The 20,000-nt window shown below is 36.3% G+C and overlaps 1 protein-coding gene across 5 annotated transcripts in view; it reads left to right on the top strand.

Moving 5' to 3' along the window:
• The window catches only part of Rbcn-3A (rabconnectin-3 alpha), a 46,227-nt gene that overhangs the window by 9,777 nt on the left and 16,450 nt on the right, over positions 1-20,000 (top strand). For 2 of the 5 annotated variants that reach the window (XM_086547749.1, XM_086547748.1), the window contains exons 11-49: positions 1-26; positions 160-336; positions 587-747; positions 905-1,106; positions 1,434-1,599; positions 1,770-1,888; positions 2,221-2,382; positions 2,738-2,987; positions 3,300-3,449; positions 3,669-3,899; positions 4,031-4,188; positions 4,350-4,489; positions 4,826-4,968; positions 5,496-5,684; positions 5,905-6,091; positions 6,430-6,562; positions 6,910-7,071; positions 7,280-7,420; positions 7,805-8,003; positions 8,563-8,750; positions 8,861-8,947; positions 9,111-9,374; positions 9,657-9,764; positions 9,992-10,196; positions 10,923-11,034; positions 11,206-11,393; positions 11,637-11,789; positions 11,915-12,088; positions 12,262-12,480; positions 13,056-13,088; positions 14,050-14,217; positions 14,780-15,012; positions 15,219-15,391; positions 15,545-15,684; positions 16,131-16,372; positions 16,692-16,925; positions 17,181-17,291; positions 17,485-17,626; positions 19,493-19,691. The exon at positions 1-26 is cut by the window's left edge and continues 149 nt beyond it. In XM_086547749.1, coding sequence (XP_086403875.1) covers positions 1-26; positions 160-336; positions 587-747; positions 905-1,106; positions 1,434-1,599; positions 1,770-1,888; positions 2,221-2,382; positions 2,738-2,987; positions 3,300-3,449; positions 3,669-3,899; positions 4,031-4,188; positions 4,350-4,489; positions 4,826-4,968; positions 5,496-5,684; positions 5,905-6,091; positions 6,430-6,562; positions 6,910-7,071; positions 7,280-7,420; positions 7,805-8,003; positions 8,563-8,750; positions 8,861-8,947; positions 9,111-9,374; positions 9,657-9,764; positions 9,992-10,196; positions 10,923-11,034; positions 11,206-11,393; positions 11,637-11,789; positions 11,915-12,088; positions 12,262-12,480; positions 13,056-13,088; positions 14,050-14,217; positions 14,780-15,012; positions 15,219-15,391; positions 15,545-15,684; positions 16,131-16,372; positions 16,692-16,925; positions 17,181-17,291; positions 17,485-17,626; positions 19,493-19,691 — 6,469 coding nt within the window. The remainder of the gene's footprint in view (positions 27-159; positions 337-586; positions 748-904; positions 1,107-1,433; positions 1,600-1,769; positions 1,889-2,220; positions 2,383-2,737; positions 2,988-3,299; positions 3,450-3,668; positions 3,900-4,030; positions 4,189-4,349; positions 4,490-4,825; positions 4,969-5,495; positions 5,685-5,904; positions 6,092-6,429; positions 6,563-6,909; positions 7,072-7,279; positions 7,421-7,804; positions 8,004-8,562; positions 8,751-8,860; positions 8,948-9,110; positions 9,375-9,656; positions 9,765-9,991; positions 10,197-10,922; positions 11,035-11,205; positions 11,394-11,636; positions 11,790-11,914; positions 12,089-12,261; positions 12,481-13,055; positions 13,089-14,049; positions 14,218-14,779; positions 15,013-15,218; positions 15,392-15,544; positions 15,685-16,130; positions 16,373-16,691; positions 16,926-17,180; positions 17,292-17,484; positions 17,627-19,492; positions 19,692-20,000) is intronic. The other 3 variants (XM_086547746.1, XM_086547750.1, XM_086547747.1) reach the window with 2 other exon arrangements.

Genomic DNA, 20,000 nt, shown 5'->3' on the forward strand with positions numbered 1-20,000 from the left:
TGGCTGAAGATTCCCGTTTCACACAGGTAAAAGTCTCTAGATTATAGAATCCTGTTGTCTTTGGTTAATAACTGCTCTTTCAAGATATTCATTCATCTTTGAATCATACTTTTTTAACATGGCCAGGAATTGCCTACCATAACCTTTTTGTGTTTGCAGGTGCTCAATCTCTCACACTTCACAAGAGTGTGTGGTCACCGCTTCCAGTTGAATGATATTAAATGCCATCCAGTCCTTCCATTACTCCTGTCAACATCCCATCACAACAAGAAGGAAATGTCACCTGGGAACCCACCACTGGCTAGTGCAGATGATGCTCCATTGATTTGTATACAGGTAGGATTTGTGTAGAGCAGATACAGATATATTTGAATGAAACATAAATTTTGGAATATAGATATAACAAAGTGTTTCATTGTTGAATATCATTTTTAGATTCTATTTTTTATTTGTAGTAGTTTATTAGCCTGAAATTAATTTTCGTTCGGTTTACTTTTTGCATATTGAACACAGGAAAAAAATAAGAGGTATTTATTTAGGAAATATTGTACCTGCCTTCTGATAGATAGTAACTTCCTTGTTTCAGGATGCAACATTTAAAGACTGGTGCAGTGAGTTAATATTGTGGCGTGTGGATGCTGTTGGACCTCTGAGTAAATCTGGAGGAGTCATGGAATTGGCTCGCATCAATTCCCCACAAGTGTCTGCATTCTCTAATGCTGCTTGGATTCCAACATTGTTACCTAGGTATGGTTTAGTTTGTTGACTGAGATTAATATTTTTGTTTGTTTGTTTGTTTTGTGGATATCAGACTAGTATTTTAAACTGTAGAAAAATTTGTGTTGAAATATTTATTTAATTTTTCAAAGTAAGACTTAAATATTTTTCCTTCATTTTTTTTAAGCACAACTCTGGGAAGTGTTTCGAATTCTCCATCTGCTTGCTTTGTTGCTTCTGATGGTGAATGTCTGAGGGTCTACCAGGCAGTGATTGACGGAAGGGCTCTTCTTGCTGAGATATCGACGGCTAAGAGAAAGAAACGTATGATGGAATCAACCCTAAGCCTTTCTACTGATAGCTCCCTCCAAGAACACGTTGGACAAGTGGTAAATGATTTTTAAACTTGAATTTTTAAAGTTAGATGATTTAATACATGTAAAATGAATATTTTGATTGCCCTTCTCTTGAGATTCTGTTCTTATTTTAAAGCCAGTATTAGTGATACTTATAGGGCCATTCAGATACCTGATTTTAAAAATACTAGATTGTAGAGTTGAGATACTATTGATATCTATGTTTTTAAAGTCATTTTTGCAAGCACAGATAAATTTGCCACATAGCACATATTTTATTGTATGTGCAAGTAGAGCTGAATGTTTTCAGATATTTATGTTTATGAATTTTAATGAAGTTAATATTCCTCTTTCCTTCAGAATTTGGCAGACATTTTTGACATAACCTCTGAACAGTCAACGGCAAGACCTGGATGCGTGATAGAACTCGATGCAATTGGTGATGCAACAAACGATTGGCAGAACACACAGTTTCTTCATGTATTCCAAGAGGGACTCATCAGGGGTGAACTGGGAGCAGAAACTGGTGAGTGACATGAGATTTGTGATCTGTTTTACATGTTATACTTTTGTTTTAAGACTGTTATCATGAACAAAAGTTTTACTAGAAGGTATGATATCATCCTTTTTTGCTGAAGTTGAGGATATTATTCGTGAGAGATTACTAACCCTTTTTTGTCATTACATTCCACATAGGCAAAGATACAACCACAATGTTCGACCCAATTCATGCCCCAATTGTGGACCTGCACTCCACTGCTGTCTTTGAAGAGCCTTTTTACATCACCCTGTTGGAGAAGACAGCAGCAGGCTCGGTATGATCACCTGGATTTTCATTTTGATCTATTGATCATTTTACTTTAACCCACACAGGACGGGTGGTACAGCATGTGTACCGCGCATTCAAAAGCCCAGTTGCCGGGCGGCACAGTATTGTGCCAGCCATTCAATTGATTTAGGCCTAATAATTCGAACGCCCCGGCATTTGGACATTCAAGGCTAGAATTCCCCCGTCGGGGATGGGTTAAACATTTATAAAGGATGTTTACTTGATATCTATATATAGGAGGTTTCACCTGTATAACGCACCTTCATTTATTATAACTGAATTTTTTCATTTGTTAATATTTATGGAATTATCCCCTAGGTGATGCACATGTGGCGACTGGTAATTGCATCAGAGAGCCACGGTCAAGAACGAATGGAAGAAGAAGGTCAGATTCCTTCTGGTCGCAGCACCCCTGTAGCAGAAAACATGGCTGGGCAGAACAATGTTGATGCATCCCCGATTGTTATTTCTACAACCAAGGTTAGGCCCAAGAATTTACTCTCTTTTTTTCCTTCTTCTTTTTCTTCTTTATATTCTTCTTCTTCTTCTTCTTCTTCTTCAGGAAATGAAGGTGTTTTACCTTCCATCCAGATACATGTTTTGTATCAGCTTTCAGTTCCTCGTATTATACTTCAGTTTCCTTCCTTTCTTTTTTAATTTTCTTTGTCCAAGAAATATTTAGGTCATGATAAACAAATTAAAATATTTCCATTAAGTTTTATGATAATGCTTTATATTTGTATAATTGAATGCAATATCACATTTGCATTGTCAGTGAGTACCGCGGATTTAATACTTTGCAGGTATTTTAGTTTTCTTTTTTCTCCCTTTGTAGATCTACTCCCATCCCCTCCCCTTGCCACATGGAGTGCAGGTGATCCACGCCTCTCCTGCAGCAGGACACCTGAGCTCAGCATCTATATACCCAGCCTGTTATGCTCCCTATGTACTGGTGACAGCCTGTACAGACAATACAGTCAGGTTCTGGAGGTGCAGGATGACAGGCGAAGGTGACGCCACCCAGATACAATGGGAGGAGTGGCGCATGGTCAGCAAGGATGGGAAGAGTGCCATCAAGGTGCCAGGTAAGTTAATCAGTTCTTTTTAATGGTATGGTTGTAAAGAAAAGGGGAAGAGGGTACTGTTAATTTGAGCTTTTGAGTTGTTACTTAAGTTTGTTGTGATTTTTTTTTTTTTAACAGGTAGAAACCAAACCTGCAGAGATGGGAAAAAAAAAAATCTATATATTTTATCTTATATGTTTTGATGCATGACTTACACTAACAAAGGATATATATTCCTTACAATACTTATTACTGAACCTTCTTTTTTATGTTTCTATATGATATTTAAAACAAACAAATGTATAATTTCCTTTGCTCTTGTATGCCATCCAGGTCAACCACTTCATGTAAGTGTAGCTTACAGTGGAAGAATTGCTTGTGCATACCAGACTCCAGGCCAGCAGGGGACTGTATCCACTGATGCTGATGGCTCCATAACTTTCTCATGTTCTTTGGCCATTTATGAATGTGAATCAACAGGAGGTAAATGATGGTGTGGTTAATGATATCTTAGGTTTAGAGAGTGAATATTGACTGTAATTTATATTAGTTTTGATATTTGAGAACTATCCCTCTCCTCCATCTTTCCTTTCCTCCCTTTTTCCCTCCCTCCCTCCTTTCCATGGCTCCCTCCCTTCCTCCACCTTTCTATCTCCTTCCCTCACCCTCTCCCCATATATATATAATTTATTTTCTTTACAGGAGCTGAGTGGGTATTAGAAGATAAATTTGACCTTCAGGATGTAGTTACACATCCAGGTGACTCAAATTTATCTGACCTAGACTTGACTTACCTCTCCAAAGTTGCTCAAGGCAAATCAACTTCTCGATTGACATCTGCCCTAAGTTCTGAAGATCTCCCACAAGCATGTCCAACATCACCACAATTTGCACATGACCATTTGTCTGCAGAAGCATTACATTCAGTCTCTAGTAAGTATGACTTATGTTGTTTGCAGTGATAAATAGGATTGTACTTGCTCCTTATTTGCCTTTATTAGAGCATGGTTTAGTTTGTGATGATTTGTAAATGATGTGCTTTTAAGACTTCAAATCCTTAACAGGTCAGTTGTTAGTCCCTAGTCCAAGTACCTTACATTCCCTTCGGAACCACCGATTTGACAAGAGAGGAGTGAATGTGAAGCAGAAGCATCCAGTGCAGATAGACTGGGTCTCCCAGGAGGATGGATCTCACCTTCTCACTGTGGCCATCGGGAGTAAAGTAAGTTTTGTATTGAGATTGGTAAGATGGATTGATTATGATAGGAAAAATCTGTAATAGAAGATCGATTATGATGTCAAGATGAATGACGAGCTTACACATTGCCTCAGACTTTATATATGTCTCATGTGTTTCATATTATCTGGTACATTTTATTTCAGATCTTGATATATACAAGTGTTGCTGATGAGATTGCCTTAATGAACTGCAGTGAGGGAAATAAAGACAAAGAAGGTCGGCCAAGACCTGTGCTACAGAAATCCATATCAGTGCATAAACTTAGTGATACAAAACTGCCAAGGTAAGCATAAGCATGCTTTGAGTCAAGTCTTTATAGTTTTTATTAAGATTTGAAATAAACTTGATTACTTTATTCAGTCCGCTTTGATCACACTTGAATAAGGGATATTAATTTAGTAAAAAATGAAAACCAAGGCAAAAAGAAAATAACTATTTTAACCCATTGGTCGCAGTTTTAATAAAATATGTATACAGTCATGTGGCGGGTTTATGTTGTATGGCACGGTGCCATTCGCATTTATGACCGACTCTGCCTTGACAGCAACTCATGCCATCAGCTGTCAATGGGTTAAACTTTGGAAGCTCAGAAATAATATAAATCTGCTTTACTTTTCAGGTGGATGCGCTTGGAAAAATTATCCTTATCTACTGCTGATGGTCTTGCACCACTACCAATGCAGGTGTCTTGGGTGCGTGATGGCATCCTGGTTGTAGGAATGGATAATGAAATGCATGTTTACTCACAGTGGCATGTCCCAGGTAATGAGTCTCTGCTTTACTTTTATTACATGTCCAATATAAAGGAAAGTGTTTATGATACAGTTTCCATCTTGAAACTACTTGATAAATGCTTAGTCAATGGTGAATTATCCAAAGTTAATGGAACACAAGGTTTGGGGGAGTGAATATTGTTATGGACATGAAGGATAACCTAACTGATTGAATCACTGAACATTGCTGACTTGATCGGAACATATACAAGATACAGTAGGAGCTCTCACCCAGTGTATATGGAGTTGTTTTTCATTATACAACAGCCATACCAAATACTCCAAAGGATACTACAACTCAGACTTCAGCAGATTGATTATTTTTGCTGGCTAGTGACTGATTTTGAACTAGAATTAGAATTACATATATCAACAATTTAAGCCCATTTAGATTTCAGATAACAATGGTAAAGTCTTCAGTAAGCCATGATTTTTAGATATCATTCTGAATAATATTATGCATGCACATATATGTAGATGTAAATGTATGAACTAATTCTGATCTCGTATATCTAGCTGCTGACCAAAAACATGGACAGCAATTGCAAGAGACATCCATCACAAAAGAAGAAGGACGAGACTTGACAGAGGTTGACTTGAAGACATACCTGCAAGAGTCTTCTCACAGTACAAAGACAACGGCATCCATGTCTCGAGTTGCATCTTTCTCAATTCTGGCATCCTTGGATCACAAAATGAAGAAAGGTGAGTTTGTAGATGTGTGTGGGGCAGGGGGGGGGGTGTAGGTATGTGTGTGGTGTGTGTAGGCATGTGTGAAGAGAGAGAGAGAGATAAAATTACCTACAACTTACATGTATATATATTTATATATGGATGTGGATAAAAATATGAATGTACCTATGATATCCACTTAATCAAAAGATTTGCATTGTAAGTATTCTTTTGTTTTAACCAATTTATCCAGGCCTAGGAGAAGTAATGGCCAACCCACTGGATGAAGTAGATGTGCCTTCAACCTCAAATTCGGGCATTTTTGAGGCTAGTCACATTGCTGCTCCAGTGCTGCCCCAATATCACCCACGTCAGCTGATGGAACTTCTTAATTCTGGCAAAATACGGCGTGTGAAGGCCATTCTCGCTCATTTAGTCAGGTAAGTGTAATTATTTCTGGTTTTACTTCAGTAATATTGACTGATGCATGAAATACATGTTTTGAATTACTTGGACTGACATGCATATAATGGGGAGTAATATAAGATAATTGATAATTTTCTCTTAAGATCAGTTATTAGGTATATAAATGTGATATCTTCATAGATACAGATTTGTATATAATTGAATTGTTCTTGTTTTATTAACTTCTGTATTTTATGAAAGTCTGAAAACAAGATCTTTCTTTAAATTAGGCTTCTTCACAAATAGGTTATCACTTAAAAGAAATAAAAACAGCAATGATACAAAGATTACTAAGTTTGCATTTCTCTCACAGATGTTTATCTCAGCTTGGTCAAAGGAGCTCCGACGCCACTTATCGCACAAGCCTCTCAGATGCAGATGAGCCTCGTAGTCGCTCATGGTCAAGATCCCGCACTCTATCTGTATCAGGAAATCAGGGTGGCTCTGTAAGTTGCAAAGTTTGATTTCCTTTTTGGATGATTCTGTGGAATGGTTTCATGTTTTCATATATAGTAGGAGAATCAGAAATATATTTGTGCTAGAAAAGAGACCTTATATGTGTTTGTTTGCTTTTATGCCTGTTTAATTATGCATCTTTGTGTTCGTGATTTTGGATTGCTGTGAAATCCTGTGATTGTTGATATTTGAACACCTTAGTCAATTATACTATTATAACATGACATCTGTCTTAACATACGTAATTTTTACAGTCAATTATTGTTGATATTTGAACACCTTAGTCAATTATACTATTATAACATGATGTCCGTCTTAACATACGTAATTTTTACAGTCGAGTCGGGATGGCAGGGGATCACCTTCACTGCTTCCAGAAGAAATAACTCTTGACTATATTGAAGTAACTGCAATACCTCCTCTTCCTCTGTGGCTTCTACTTGAAGCTGATAAAGATACTCAGAATCAGCAGACAAAGAAAACTGAAAATAAGGAAGATGTAAGTAATGTATTGTTGGAAGGAAACAATTGGTAGTTCTAATCTTATAGTCTTGTATTATAAAGAAGTAGACCATGATATAAGTATAAACTTTGTTATTTGATATAACATGGTTTTTGCTGGAAAAGTTATTATTCTACGAGCAGGAAAATTCCAAAGAAATTGGATATTTTTGGAATTCGTATAAACAACACAAATTAACTTACAGACTTACGCTGAGTTGTTTGGAGCTCCAGCCATGGCAGTGGATGATGATTTAACCCTCGATGACGATGAAGTGGACACAGGAGGCAGGAGGAAATCGCTGACCCATGAGAGCAAGGGAATTACCTTCTTTGGCCCACGTCAAGTAAGATACAATTATTTTGGTGTGTCATTCCCCCTGTTTACGACGGGAAAGGTTTCCAGTGATGTTTTATATAATATTTTGACATATCTGCTTTTAGGATAGAGTTGATATGATCTCATATTTTGGGACTTGATATGTTTTACTTGTAAGAAAAAAGTTAATACTGATTTCCTGAAAAAAATGCATGTAAGCATTAGTTAGCCTTTTCTTTCATTTGGTTTGAATAATATGTTTAGGTGTAGGTTTTTAAGTTGTGGGTGTAATCTATGATTAACTTTCTGAAAGTTGTTATTGTGTGTTTTGTATTTTTCGTTGCAAGCAAGACTGAAGTGCCTTTAGGATAGTGAAATATCTAATAATTTTTTCTTTTTCTTCTTTCCTTAGACCCAAATTTTGGCAACTTTGCTGACCCACACACACCTGCCAGGACTCTCCAGCCTTGACCAGATGCACCTTCTGGCCCTCTCAGACACAGTAGCCTCGTGCAATGTTGACTTTGCAGATCGCTTTGATATAAACAAAGCAAAAGAAGCACTGGCTAAAGAAACCTTCTCAAGAACTGTTACAGATGAACCTTCTATGGGTAAGAATACAGTGTTATGTATCTGTGATGAAACAGATAGATAATTATTCCTATACACCTCAAGGGTATTGCTTCCCTGCTTGTATATGCGCACAGGATTTTAAGATAGGTGGTATGCATTATATTTGTATTTATCAAAAAGGTAGGGAACAATCAAAACTAAAAAGCTTGACAAATGCTAGAACATCTCATATGCAATAGACCAGAAAGTAAAGCAAAGTACTTGTCTTGCACAATGCATACAACTAAAGGTACTGTTTCCCATGCAAACATTTTTCAATCACTGTCCTGTAGAAGGACAGTCCTTGTATTGTTACTTGATAATTCTCATTTTGCTGACAGTGACAAAGTGAAAATCGTGTTACAATTTAACATTTTTACTTAGAAAATGTGATTGTATAAGTAGCAATTATTAGTGGTAAATGAGTATGAAGAGAAGGTAATTTATGTGGCAGTGTGAATATTCAGTAATGTCTTATGCATAGAGGTGGTAGCTCTACACTATGGGTAGAAACTTTGTCTATAAAAAAGTGAAAGTGACTTGTTTTCCTTTTGACAGATGCTCTTGATGATTGTGGTTTACGGTTCCTCTTGGCAATGCGTCACCACACATATCTTCTGAGGTGTTTACCCATTGCTCAAAGGGCAGCTCTGCAGAAAGGTGGCATTGGTAGTCACAACTTTGTTTGGGCCTTCCACTCTGAGAGCCAAGAAGAACTTTTAGAATTTATTCCATCTATGAGACAGGTATGAATCTTTAGCATTATAATGAACAGAATAGTGTGATTAGAATTCTCTGTTGATGGCAAATCATAGAGATAATTTATTGCTCATTTAATTTGTTGGGTTTCTTTCAGGGTAATCCTCGGTGGTCAGAGCTGAGGGAATTAGGCTTCGGATGGTGGATTAGAAACAACACAGTTCTGTCACGCTGTATCAACAAAGTATGTGTATCTAAGAATAACACCAAACTTGTTAATTGCAATGTTTCCTTATTTATTTATTTATATGTTAATGTTGGTGATTTTTCTTTATTGAAATGTAGATATTATATTACTTATAATGTTAATGGATACATTACATCATTATAATTTTTCCACATCATAGGTTGCCAAGGCAGCTTTCCAGCTGCGGAAAGATCCCCTCGATGCCGCAATTTACTACCTTGCCATGAAGAAAAAGAGTCTTGTTTGGGGTCTCTTCCGTTCCATCAACGATAAAAGGATGACCGAATTCTTTTCCAATAACTTCACTGAGGAGAGATGGCGAAAGGCTGCGTTGAAGAATGCCTTTGCACTCTTAGGGAAACAGAGATTTGAACATGCTGCAGCCTTCTTCCTCCTGGCTGGAGCTCTCACTGATGCTCTAGAGGTGATTTGCCTTTTTATTGTTCTATTTGTTTGTTTATTTATTTAGGTATTTATTCCTATGCAAGATGGTGGAAGGAAAGACAAAGAAGGAGATAAATACGTGCAAAAGAAGGAGAAAAAGATAAAAAGATTTTTTTATGTGTTGTGATCTGAGAAGATAATATAACCTGCAATCTGTACTAGGTCATTACATTAGATTATACACTTTTGACTGAATAAAGTACTACTCAAAACATTATATATGTATCCTTTATTTGGCAACAAATATATTTATCTTTTCCAGGTTGTTTTGAATAAACTCCAAGATGAACAGCTGGCTTTGGTTATTATACGTATGTATGAAGGAGAACTGGAAGCTGTTCCTCCAACTCTTTGTAAACTATTGTATACTGTAAGTATATTTGAGTACATCTGTATGTTTATAGCTCATTTTATTAAATATTATTGAATACATGAGAGAGAAACAAAAAATTGTTATATGAAACTCTGAATTATTGATATATTACTGAATATATAAAGAGTAAGCTTTAGAATTCAGTTATGCATAATGTGTATCTTTGACTTGCCTTTAGTCACATTGATAATTTTAATTACTAAATATCATGTCTGGCTTTTCAGAGGGTGCTTGGAAAGGATGAGCAAGGAGAGAACATAGACCTCACAAAAGTTCATCCCAACCCCTTCCTTCGCTCGGTTGCCTTTTGGATGTTGAAAGATTACAGTAGTTCCTTGAATACACTGCTACAAACAGACCCAGTGCTTGGTATACACCATCAGGAATATGTGTCCAGCAAGGCTAAATCTTCAAGTGTGTTTAGTGCAGGTAAGTAACAGTGTTTAGTAATTGTATTGATAGAGATACCTTAGACTTTTAAGATGTAGTTCTTCCCATTTTTAACTTAAAGGGAGAAATTATATTGACCAGAACTCATGTGCTTTTGTGTATATAGTCAAAAGTGGATAATATTAGGATAAGTTTGGATATTATAAATGTATAAAGATTGATATAGAAATTATCATCAGATAGAAAAGGTAAGAAGCATATTTGAATTGGTAAAGGGAATCAGAGACAGACATGTGGCACTTGGTTGTATAAAAGGAAGTGTCTACTGGTAAGCCCATTATAAGTAATCACTTGTGAAAATTTTAGAGTGGCAGTACATAATAGGCAATATCTGTTAAAGCATTGACCACCAAACATATCAACTCATAAAAATTAGGACTTTGTATTCATCTTACCTTAACCCGTCATTGCCTTGTTACGTCAGCAGTGGCCAGAGCGTTTAGACCAAGCAGAGCCAGAACCACCCTGTCGTTATTGGGTTAAATGTTTCTAATTCTGCACGTAGTATAAATATTTATATATCACCTTTTCTATCTAACATTATGGCAATAGCTACCTCAATCTCCTCAGATATAGAAAATTAAGAGAATTATATTAGATGCTCACTAGTGTTTAGGAGCTATAATCACAATCTTATACATGTATTTCTTCTTCGTAATCATTCTTTTACCAGGAAAATCTAACTTCTTTTTTTATCCATTTCAGCAGATCCAAGTGTATTTAACTTCTATATCTACTTAAGGACTCATCCACTGCTTATTAGACAATGTATCGCCAACAGTGCAAAAGATGGAGGTGGATCACTTATGGCTGCAAGGTCAGATTCTGATCTTATTTTTCACATCTTTTTTTTCTTTTCTTTTTTATTAAACTTCCAAAGCTAGATTGTTCTTGAAATTATCTTGATCCAAAGCTTAAATTATTCAGAGTTACTTTTGTTCAGCTAAAAGAATGGAAAGTAATTCCAAATATTTTTAATTTTTTCCAGGCTGGGATCTGGCCAAGACAACCTGGACAAGAAGAGTGTGTATGAGAGTAGCATGACACTCTTGGAGAGACGACTTTACTTCACCACAGCTCATGCCCATCTCAGGTCAGGATGCCCAACCCTGGCTCTAGAGGTCTTATCCAAGCTGCCAGATAATGTGATTGATCCAGATAATCCTGATACTGGAGGTATGGCAGATTCCTTTGTTGGTGTATGTTTTAAGTAAATGATCTATTATATTTTACAGATGTGTGCAGTGTGTGTTCAAAGACAATGTTTTTTAAGTGAAGGTTTTGGGTTTATTGTGGAAAAGTTTTGTATTGCTAATTATCAATGCTAATGTATTAATTAAATTGTATATGGCAATATTTGTTGAAGATACGGATGGCTTTTTCTATACATATTGATTGATGTCTTGTTCATATTCACAGATCTCCTAGGAAGCCCATCAAAGGAGCAAAGACCAGCTTTTGAGTTAATCCACTCAGGAACCTTTGAAAGCAGTGACTCCTTTGAGCAGAGTGCGGCTCCCTCTGGAAGTGGGGACAAAGCAGCCGATCTGTTTGGTACTAGCTCATCATTAGGTAAGATATTCAAAATTTGTATGGTTAGGGTTGAAGGCAGAGTGAAAATGGGGATCCTGTTATCAAACCAAGAAATTTTGCATACCAAGATGTAGTCCTTTTATTACATAAGAATACTTTTTCAGGATTCGGTTCATCATCTGTTGGATTAGATTGGTCAACTCCAAGCTCAATGCAGAGGAAGGATGATGATTTAGAACTTGATTTCTCCATTGACAAAGATGAAGATGAAGATGAAGATATGGATGACTTGACAGATGTGAAGAAGATTCATGCACAGTCTACAAATGAGGAAGAAGGTAATTTGATGCAAAGGAATATTTATGTGGCTTGAGTGTCCTATATTCAGTTATGGTCATTATGTTTTGTATGAGTTTATATAATAGTGAAAAGGACATGGCCTGCAACCTTCTGATTAATGTCCATATTTTGAATTATTTACCACATTGATGTCTTGCTTTTTGTATCACAGATGGGTTATCAGATACCCCCAGTAAGCACCTAGACATTATGGCTCAACAGCTGAAGTTTGTTTCCTGCCTCAAGATGATGATGGAGGAACTAGCCACTCTAGCCACAGGTTGTGAGGTGGATGGTGGACAGCTGCGTTTCCAACTGTATGTTTGGCTTGAACGAGAGGTGGAAGCCCTGAAGGAAGTGTGCAACTATTGTTGCACTTTGAGTGATGGCGGTGAGTAAGAATATTATGTAGGTATGTTTTTAGATCAAAGAAATGAAGTTTCAAATATGACACGGATGGATTTTGTAAGGCAAATTTGAGATGATTTATATTTTCCACGAGGTAAGGGGTAGTGTATTAGTATTTTGATTACAAATACATATCTGTTGGAGATAGCTATGTGCAATTTCTCCAAAGTGCTTTATGGTAAAAATATGATAGTTCTGAGTGAGCACAAAAAGCTTAATAATGTATGATATGTAGTGAAACACATATCTTGCGGTGTGAAATGATTCACTCGCATTCTTACTTTATTTTTTTGCTCATTTCTCAATTAATTGTTCTCACTTTTACCTGTTGCTGTAAATCCATGCTATATATGGAAAGCCAAGAATAGGAATTTACATAATTAGGGCAGAGCATGCTCACTTATTTCCAAAACATAGAATCAGACATAAGAAGACCAACAGAATCCAGGTATCCTCAAATCTTTTCCTCCCTCCTGCAACTCTGCTATCTTCTTTCTAAGGGTTAAGAAAAAGGATTACAATTAAGGGGTATTTATGTGAACAATTTGATTACTACAGTTGACTTCAAGCTGTGGGAGGACTCCTATTGGGGTGAGTATTTTTCAAAGAATAAAAACTCCAGGAATGGATCTTGTTACAGGTGTTGGACTTCATGGCACTTGGGCATAACACACACTAACACTTTGTGTTTACTCTATACTGATTGTTTTTTAACATTGTTTATTGATATTTTGATAAATTAGAAAGTTTGTGGTAACAGGTTGAGGTTAATCAACACTAAGCAAAGATTTGTAAGATAAAAGGATAAGAGTATTCCAGTCACATTTCAGAGACTGTCAAGATTCCAGTAATAATCCCACTTCAACTGACAGCGGTGGGAAAATTGGTGAAGTGATGATTTCAGATATTTTTGCATCTATTTTTTGTGATTCCCCTTATTGTGAGGTAGATAGATTCCATTTCACAGTATAAATGAAGACACAAGCAGAAACACCCTGGCATTCAAATCTCATAGCACATTTACATTCCATATGGGGTTTGAGGCCAGCTGAGCCATAGCATGTATAAATGTCATCCAGCACCAGTGGCTTATTAAGAGATTTATTTTTCTAATAAAAATATATATTGCACAGTTTGTTCTGATTGAGTTTATTTTGCTTGGGTTTGGTGAAGGAGGCTACAATTTGATGGTGTTGGTATTTTAATATGGCATAACACCTTGCCATGGTTGTATATACATGTGTCTATATATAGAATTGATTAGCCTTCTTTGTACATAATTGATATCTAATTTTTACATTAGTTTCTCAATTACATTTCAGTGCAATATTTCTCTTCCATAGTTTATTTTCTAGATTGGTGATTATTTATGACAGTAAATAGGAAACCACTCCATCATCATTATCATCATAGTTATCAATCATCACCACATTGGCATCACTGATGTTATCAATTGTGTTCTATGACTTTATCTTGAAGCAGAAAGAAGATCTTGAGGTATTTTCTCTGGTTTGTGTACTTTATTTTGAAATTGCAACTTTTAATTCTGCAGAGAAAGTCCTCATAGAATCCATACCCACGGATGAAGGCGGTGACATAATGGCTCCATCCCCTGTTCCGTTAGCTGAGCCATCAACTCTGCATGAAATACTGCAGCAAGAAAAGATAGAATTCGAGGAGAAGATGGAAAGGGCTGCAAGAAGAAAACGGTGGCTAATGGGTAAGGGGAGTCTCCTTTAGTTATGCTCTTTGGTTTTTGTTTATTGTTTCTGCATTTATGTATGTGTTTATCTCTTTTTTTCTTACTAACTTAGTACATCTGTTTTTTTATCTTTTCTTTTTTGTCTCTTATATATGTATGTAGACATGATCTCTGCCAGAATAGTAAAAGGGTAAATTTACATAGCAAGATATTTATTTTTTTGTTGTATAACATACAATACTTGGAGTGAAACAGAGAGAATATAATGTTTATGCAAAATACATGATATATGTATATAATTCACCTTAGCCTGTGAACCCTCTATTATGATTAATAGCAAAAACTGACACTGGTACTCTGGATAAATATATATATATGTGCATGTGTGTGTCTGTCTTTGTGTCTGTGTGTGTTTCAAAATATATTGTTCACTAGGATATAATACATTTTTGAAGTGGCTCGTGTAAGAATGTGAGGTGATTGTCTAGAGGGTAATGAAGGATGTTTTTATTTGTAGATAGATGTGATATGTATTTATCTTCCAATGTCCAATGATTTCTTTTTATTGTTTCTTCATTAGCAAATCAGCAACTGCTCAGAACACTTCTCAGTTATTGTTCCCTGCACGGATCCAGTGGAGGGGGACTTGCCTCTGTTAGGATGGAGCTTATTTTGCTCTTGCAAGAACTGCAGCAGGAAAGCAGTAAGCAGCAGCTCCTCTCACCTTTGCCATTCCCAACAACCCTGCCACTCCTATCTGCTTCCATTGCATCAAACAAGACCGTTGTGTCAGATCCTGTTCGTCACCTGCAGGTAGGATATTTCCCTTTCTCGCTTTACTTTACCTTACATTACATCAACTTATCTTTACAATTGTGAGGGTTTTTTTATACATTGTAAAAATACAATTGTCTTCTTGCATTTGGTATTTCTCACAAGTAGCTTCTTATATGTATTGGGAACAAATGCAGTTCACGTCCATTAGAAGTATTATCTTATTATTCTCTATGTCATTATAGGCAGGCACCCACGATCTACTGCAGTCCCTGGTTGAGGTGTCTGGTGTTGGACGACCAGATGCACACCTCATGTGCCAGGCAACCGTTTTGAGGAATCTAGCAGCTGCCCTCTCTGCTTGCATATATCAGTCTCTCTGTGACTCTGAAACATTCACTGTCAAGGCCCAGCACAGGTGAGAAATATTTTTATAGCAAATGCTTTTAATGACTGTACATGTGGTGTAAATAAATGGAATGAATGTAAGCAATTTTCTCTTTGTTATCTAGACAAAATTTATATTGACATTTTTATGCCTGACAAACTTTCATTTATTGTGGTATCGTAGAGTGGCAGCCCTTGGTGTGGATATCCAGCATACGACAGTAGCTCACCGTGAATCTCATCTTGTGGGACGTGATCTAAGAACAGGCACACCCCATGAGGAGGAGCCACTCCAGGTGTGCACTCCTCCTGCTAAGTGGCCAGGTGAGTGTGTTATATTTGTAGTTGAAGGTAAAGACAATAAGATACAGATTGATATTTATTATATATTATTTTCGGTACATTTCCTTGAGGATATATTGATTGATAGATTTTTAGAAAATGTTTAAGCATCTTAACTTATTGACACAAGAAGTGCTTGTATACCAGCACTTTCCACCTTTTTTTCTCATGGTTCCACAAGCACTTTGTCACCAAGGAGTCAATTACCAGGTCAACCCTACCTCACCTGTTTACCCTGTAACTTGAATTTTGGAAAGAAATTCAAAGAATTGGATAAACAGGTGAAGTCAGGTAGGCCAACAAATTGATGTGGAACAATCTGTGTGAAAAAAGGTGGTAAAACCAAACCATAGTGGACTGTGCATGTTCTTAACATCAGTAGGTTGGATGAAAAGGAATTGTGTATTTTAACGCTGATCTACTTACAGGTGTCACTTCCCTTTTGGCGCTAATTGCCCGTGAACGTGATGAAGATACGCCGAAGTTGAACGTTCTCCTCTGCGAAGCTTTTGTTGCAGTGTACTTAAGTCTCTTGATATATGGCATTTCAGCCAGTGATGCCTATGTATTATACCGCCTCGTTGCACAACCTTTAACAGAGAAAGACTGGGCTACAATGTTCGGAGGAGGAGTTAAGAAGTTGCTAAAAGTCATCACAAATGTTTTGCCTGTAAGTGTACTTAAAGATTTGTATGTACAAGGGTATTTCTATTTGCTTTATGTTTATAATGACAAAAAATAAAGTAATTTCTTCAAGAAAGTTTACATTCATATGTTGGGAGCCTGGAGATTATTAATGCTACCAAAATCATCAAGGCATTCCATGCATTCCCAAACATATTGAACTTCTCTAGAGACATAATTGAAATAGACCTATTTATTTTCCCGACCTTAATATTTAGACTTCCCTATTTCATAACCTCTCAGATATGAGATGAGAACCATTTGTTGTTAAACTTTAAAAGATAATCTCTTCCATGGCATTTCAGAGCCAGGCATCCCTTGAGAGAGAAGGAGGTGCTGGAGCTGCCGTCAGTGGGGAGAGGATTCTGTCAACCATTTCAAGCTTACAGAAGACAAGGATCAAATTCAACATGAAATTGCTAGGTCAGCTTGGGTTCCAAGACCCTCGTGGGGCTACCAGTGATGGAGATAGCAAACCTGCATATAGGGAGCAGTTTCTTCCACCTGAATTGTCAATTGTGTCAAACCTCATGAAGAAAGTAAGTTTTTTGCCGGATGATTGTCATGTTCTTCTATTTTTTTCCAATTTAGTTTGTTTTGATAGTCTTTGCTTTTCCAAAATTTATCTTCTTTGCTTCTCCCTTCATCTAAACTATTATTCTATTTTGAGCATTGGCAGTCAAATTAATTTGGCATAGTAAACAGTTTTTCAGGTCAAAATGTATGGATTTTTTTTATATATGGTATATGAAAGACAAGTTTCTTTGATGACTAATGTACTTTCACTCTTCCAGCCTCCTCTTCCTAATGAATATGAGAATATTGATTATGATTCATCTGCAAGTGATGATGAGGATATAGACATTGATTATGAAGAGGATGAAGATGTGTTCAAGGAACCAAAGGTTAGCATGTAGCTACTCGTTTGTTTTGTTTTCATTTTATTGAATATATACCAATATTTGACAGTGTCCGCTATGGATTTACATTTAGTTTTTCTGGCTGCTGAGTAAAGCAGGTCAGAATATAGTTTTATGGATTGTCAGTTGAAAAAGGTAAAATAATACAGACACTTAACAAAAGTCCTTGAACATACAGGTAATAGCTGATAACACTGAGCACAGTGACCCAGATTCATATTCATGGTGTCTCCTGCGACTTGCAACAATGTGCGCTGCCAAATCGGTTGTGGGCAGATTCCTGGAGGTTGCAGGGGTGGAGTTACAGGGTAAGGGGAAAGGTAAAAAAAAAATGCTATTGCCTATTGCTACTTTATATATACATTCAAGTTGATTTTCAGAGATTTATCAGCTACTTTTATAGATTTTACAATCTCTTTATTTTTAGATATTGATGAGACTGCCAAACATTGTCTTTGCTTTTGTGTGTTTGACGTACTTGTTATTATGTTGTACTTGTCAAGGCTGTCTGGGAAAAATATGAAAGATTTTTAACAGTCTCATAATTTGTTCTTAATTGCCTTGCAGTTGCCTCTACATACACTCCATATGTAGAGGTATTCTAGAAAAGATTGCTGATACATTACCTGGTTAAAGACTAAATCTGTGCCTAGTTGGGAATATATAAAACTATATAGTCAAATTTGCAGTTAATTTAATCTTAGCTTTGATATTAACCCATTAGCAGCGGATGGCATGATTTGCTGCCAAGGCAGAGTCAGTCATAGACACGGATGGCACCGTGCCAGACAATGTAAACCCGCCATCCTACTGCATACATATTATTTTAAAACCACGACTAATGGGTTAATGAAATAGATAGTTCAACCCATATTCTAGCTACAGTCTTTGATAAAGATTTTATTTAAAGTAATGGACTTCCAATTGTTCTCTTGTTGTTCTGATAATGGGATGCTTTTAAGACTTAAAGTGAGTGGTCAGTGAGCGAAAAAAAAGCAGGAGGCAATGAGGGGATCAGAAGAATATATGATTAAGTTTATAAGTGCTTTGCCGTAATTTTTATTTTCTCGATGCTTGCACAAGTACAAAGAGTACGTCAAACACATTTCAAAGCCATGATAAGTTGTATCAGTAATTTTACAAATGGGATAAGTTGATGCATATTTTTCTATAGTCAGTATTTTACTAAATTGAATCTTAAGATCAAGGGAAGTACTATTATTGTTTTCATTGTCTTTGACTTATTTTCAATTTTATTTGCAATAGGAGACTGTTAGTCATGATTGACTATAAAGAAATCTGAAGATGAAATCAAGGATCAAGGAATGATATTGATTTTCTCATAAAGTGTAGTCAGGTGTAGTTGTTTAGAAGTTTAGATCTGTCCTAAAAGATTCTGACATTCTTTTAAATATGTATCTGAAAATCAATAGTAGTCTGCTGAATTGATGAACATTATTAGTAAATGAGCTGGATATTTTGTAAGTAGAAATTATTATTAAAGCTTCAAGTATAGTCTTAGATATATAAAACATAGTCTTGTTTTAAGAGATGCCTTTAGTGGACATGTTATTATAGTAGTATGGAATGTAGTAAACTATCAAATGATACACAATTTTTATTTTCAATTTATGCTGTTATGAAGTGATGAATATACAAGTTCACACTATAGCAATATGCATAGCATTTTTGAAGCACCTTTATTTCTATACTGCACAACTTCTGAGCTTTGACTCTTGAATAACAGCAATCAATAGAAAATGTACTTTACCCATTACTTGAGTTTAATCTGATAAGTCTTTTAAATTTTGCATTAGTACATGTTATTTGAGAGTCAAAGTACAGTACTAGCACGATTTACAGAATTGAACATATGAGAAATAAGCCTTGTATATATGTACAGAAATATTTGTTTGTTTATGGCAACAATAAGATAATACACTATAATGCTTCAAAGTTTGAGATGAAAATTTTCTTTGTTAAAGTCTCAAATTAAAGTATTGTGATAAGTAAAGAAATCTGATGCATGAGAAGATGTTTTAGACTTCGTATGTTTGATGCATTTGTTGTAGCTAAGTGCATTTTGTCTTTTAAGAGGAATATAGAATAATTTGATCTCTGTTGCAATACACAATACTTTTATGAGAGACGCTATCTATACTTCATCGATTTCCATAACTTAACAGAACTGCCCATGCAAAGTCCCCTGCTGCATTCCATCCTACGCACCCTGGACCAGTGGCTAGCCTGTCTGGTCAATCACATCGAGAACAAGAAGGGCCCACCTCCCGAGTATATACCTGGCTGCTTTGCCGAGTCTCAGGTCACTGGTCCAGCCATCTTGAAGTACCGTGGGCTCCTGGAGACTCACAACACTCCATTTGCGTATGTGGCTTTCCCCCTGGTGTTTTGGCTCACTTCTTCTTTATTGAAAATGGAATGGAGATGTTACTATTCATTTCAGAATAGTATTACCATGCATTTCTTGACCCTTCTGTGACAGGCTACATCCTAAGATGTTCAGCCTTGGCTAGATATCTTGAGACGAGTGTGTTTTCTATTTTTTATATGAGTGTATATATGATATGATGGCAAAGTGATATTAGTTTACGTTTGAAATGATTGAGCATTATAAGTGAAGGAATAAATAGAGAGAAGGAAGGAAAGAAAGAAAGAAAGGAAGAGAGAATACTG

Source organism: Penaeus japonicus, unplaced genomic scaffold (genome assembly GCF_977035675.1).
Source record: "Penaeus japonicus unplaced genomic scaffold, GWHDUDI00000001_assembly GWHDUDI00000019, whole genome shotgun sequence".
Classification (NCBI taxonomy): Eukaryota; Metazoa; Arthropoda; class Malacostraca; order Decapoda; family Penaeidae; genus Penaeus; species Penaeus japonicus.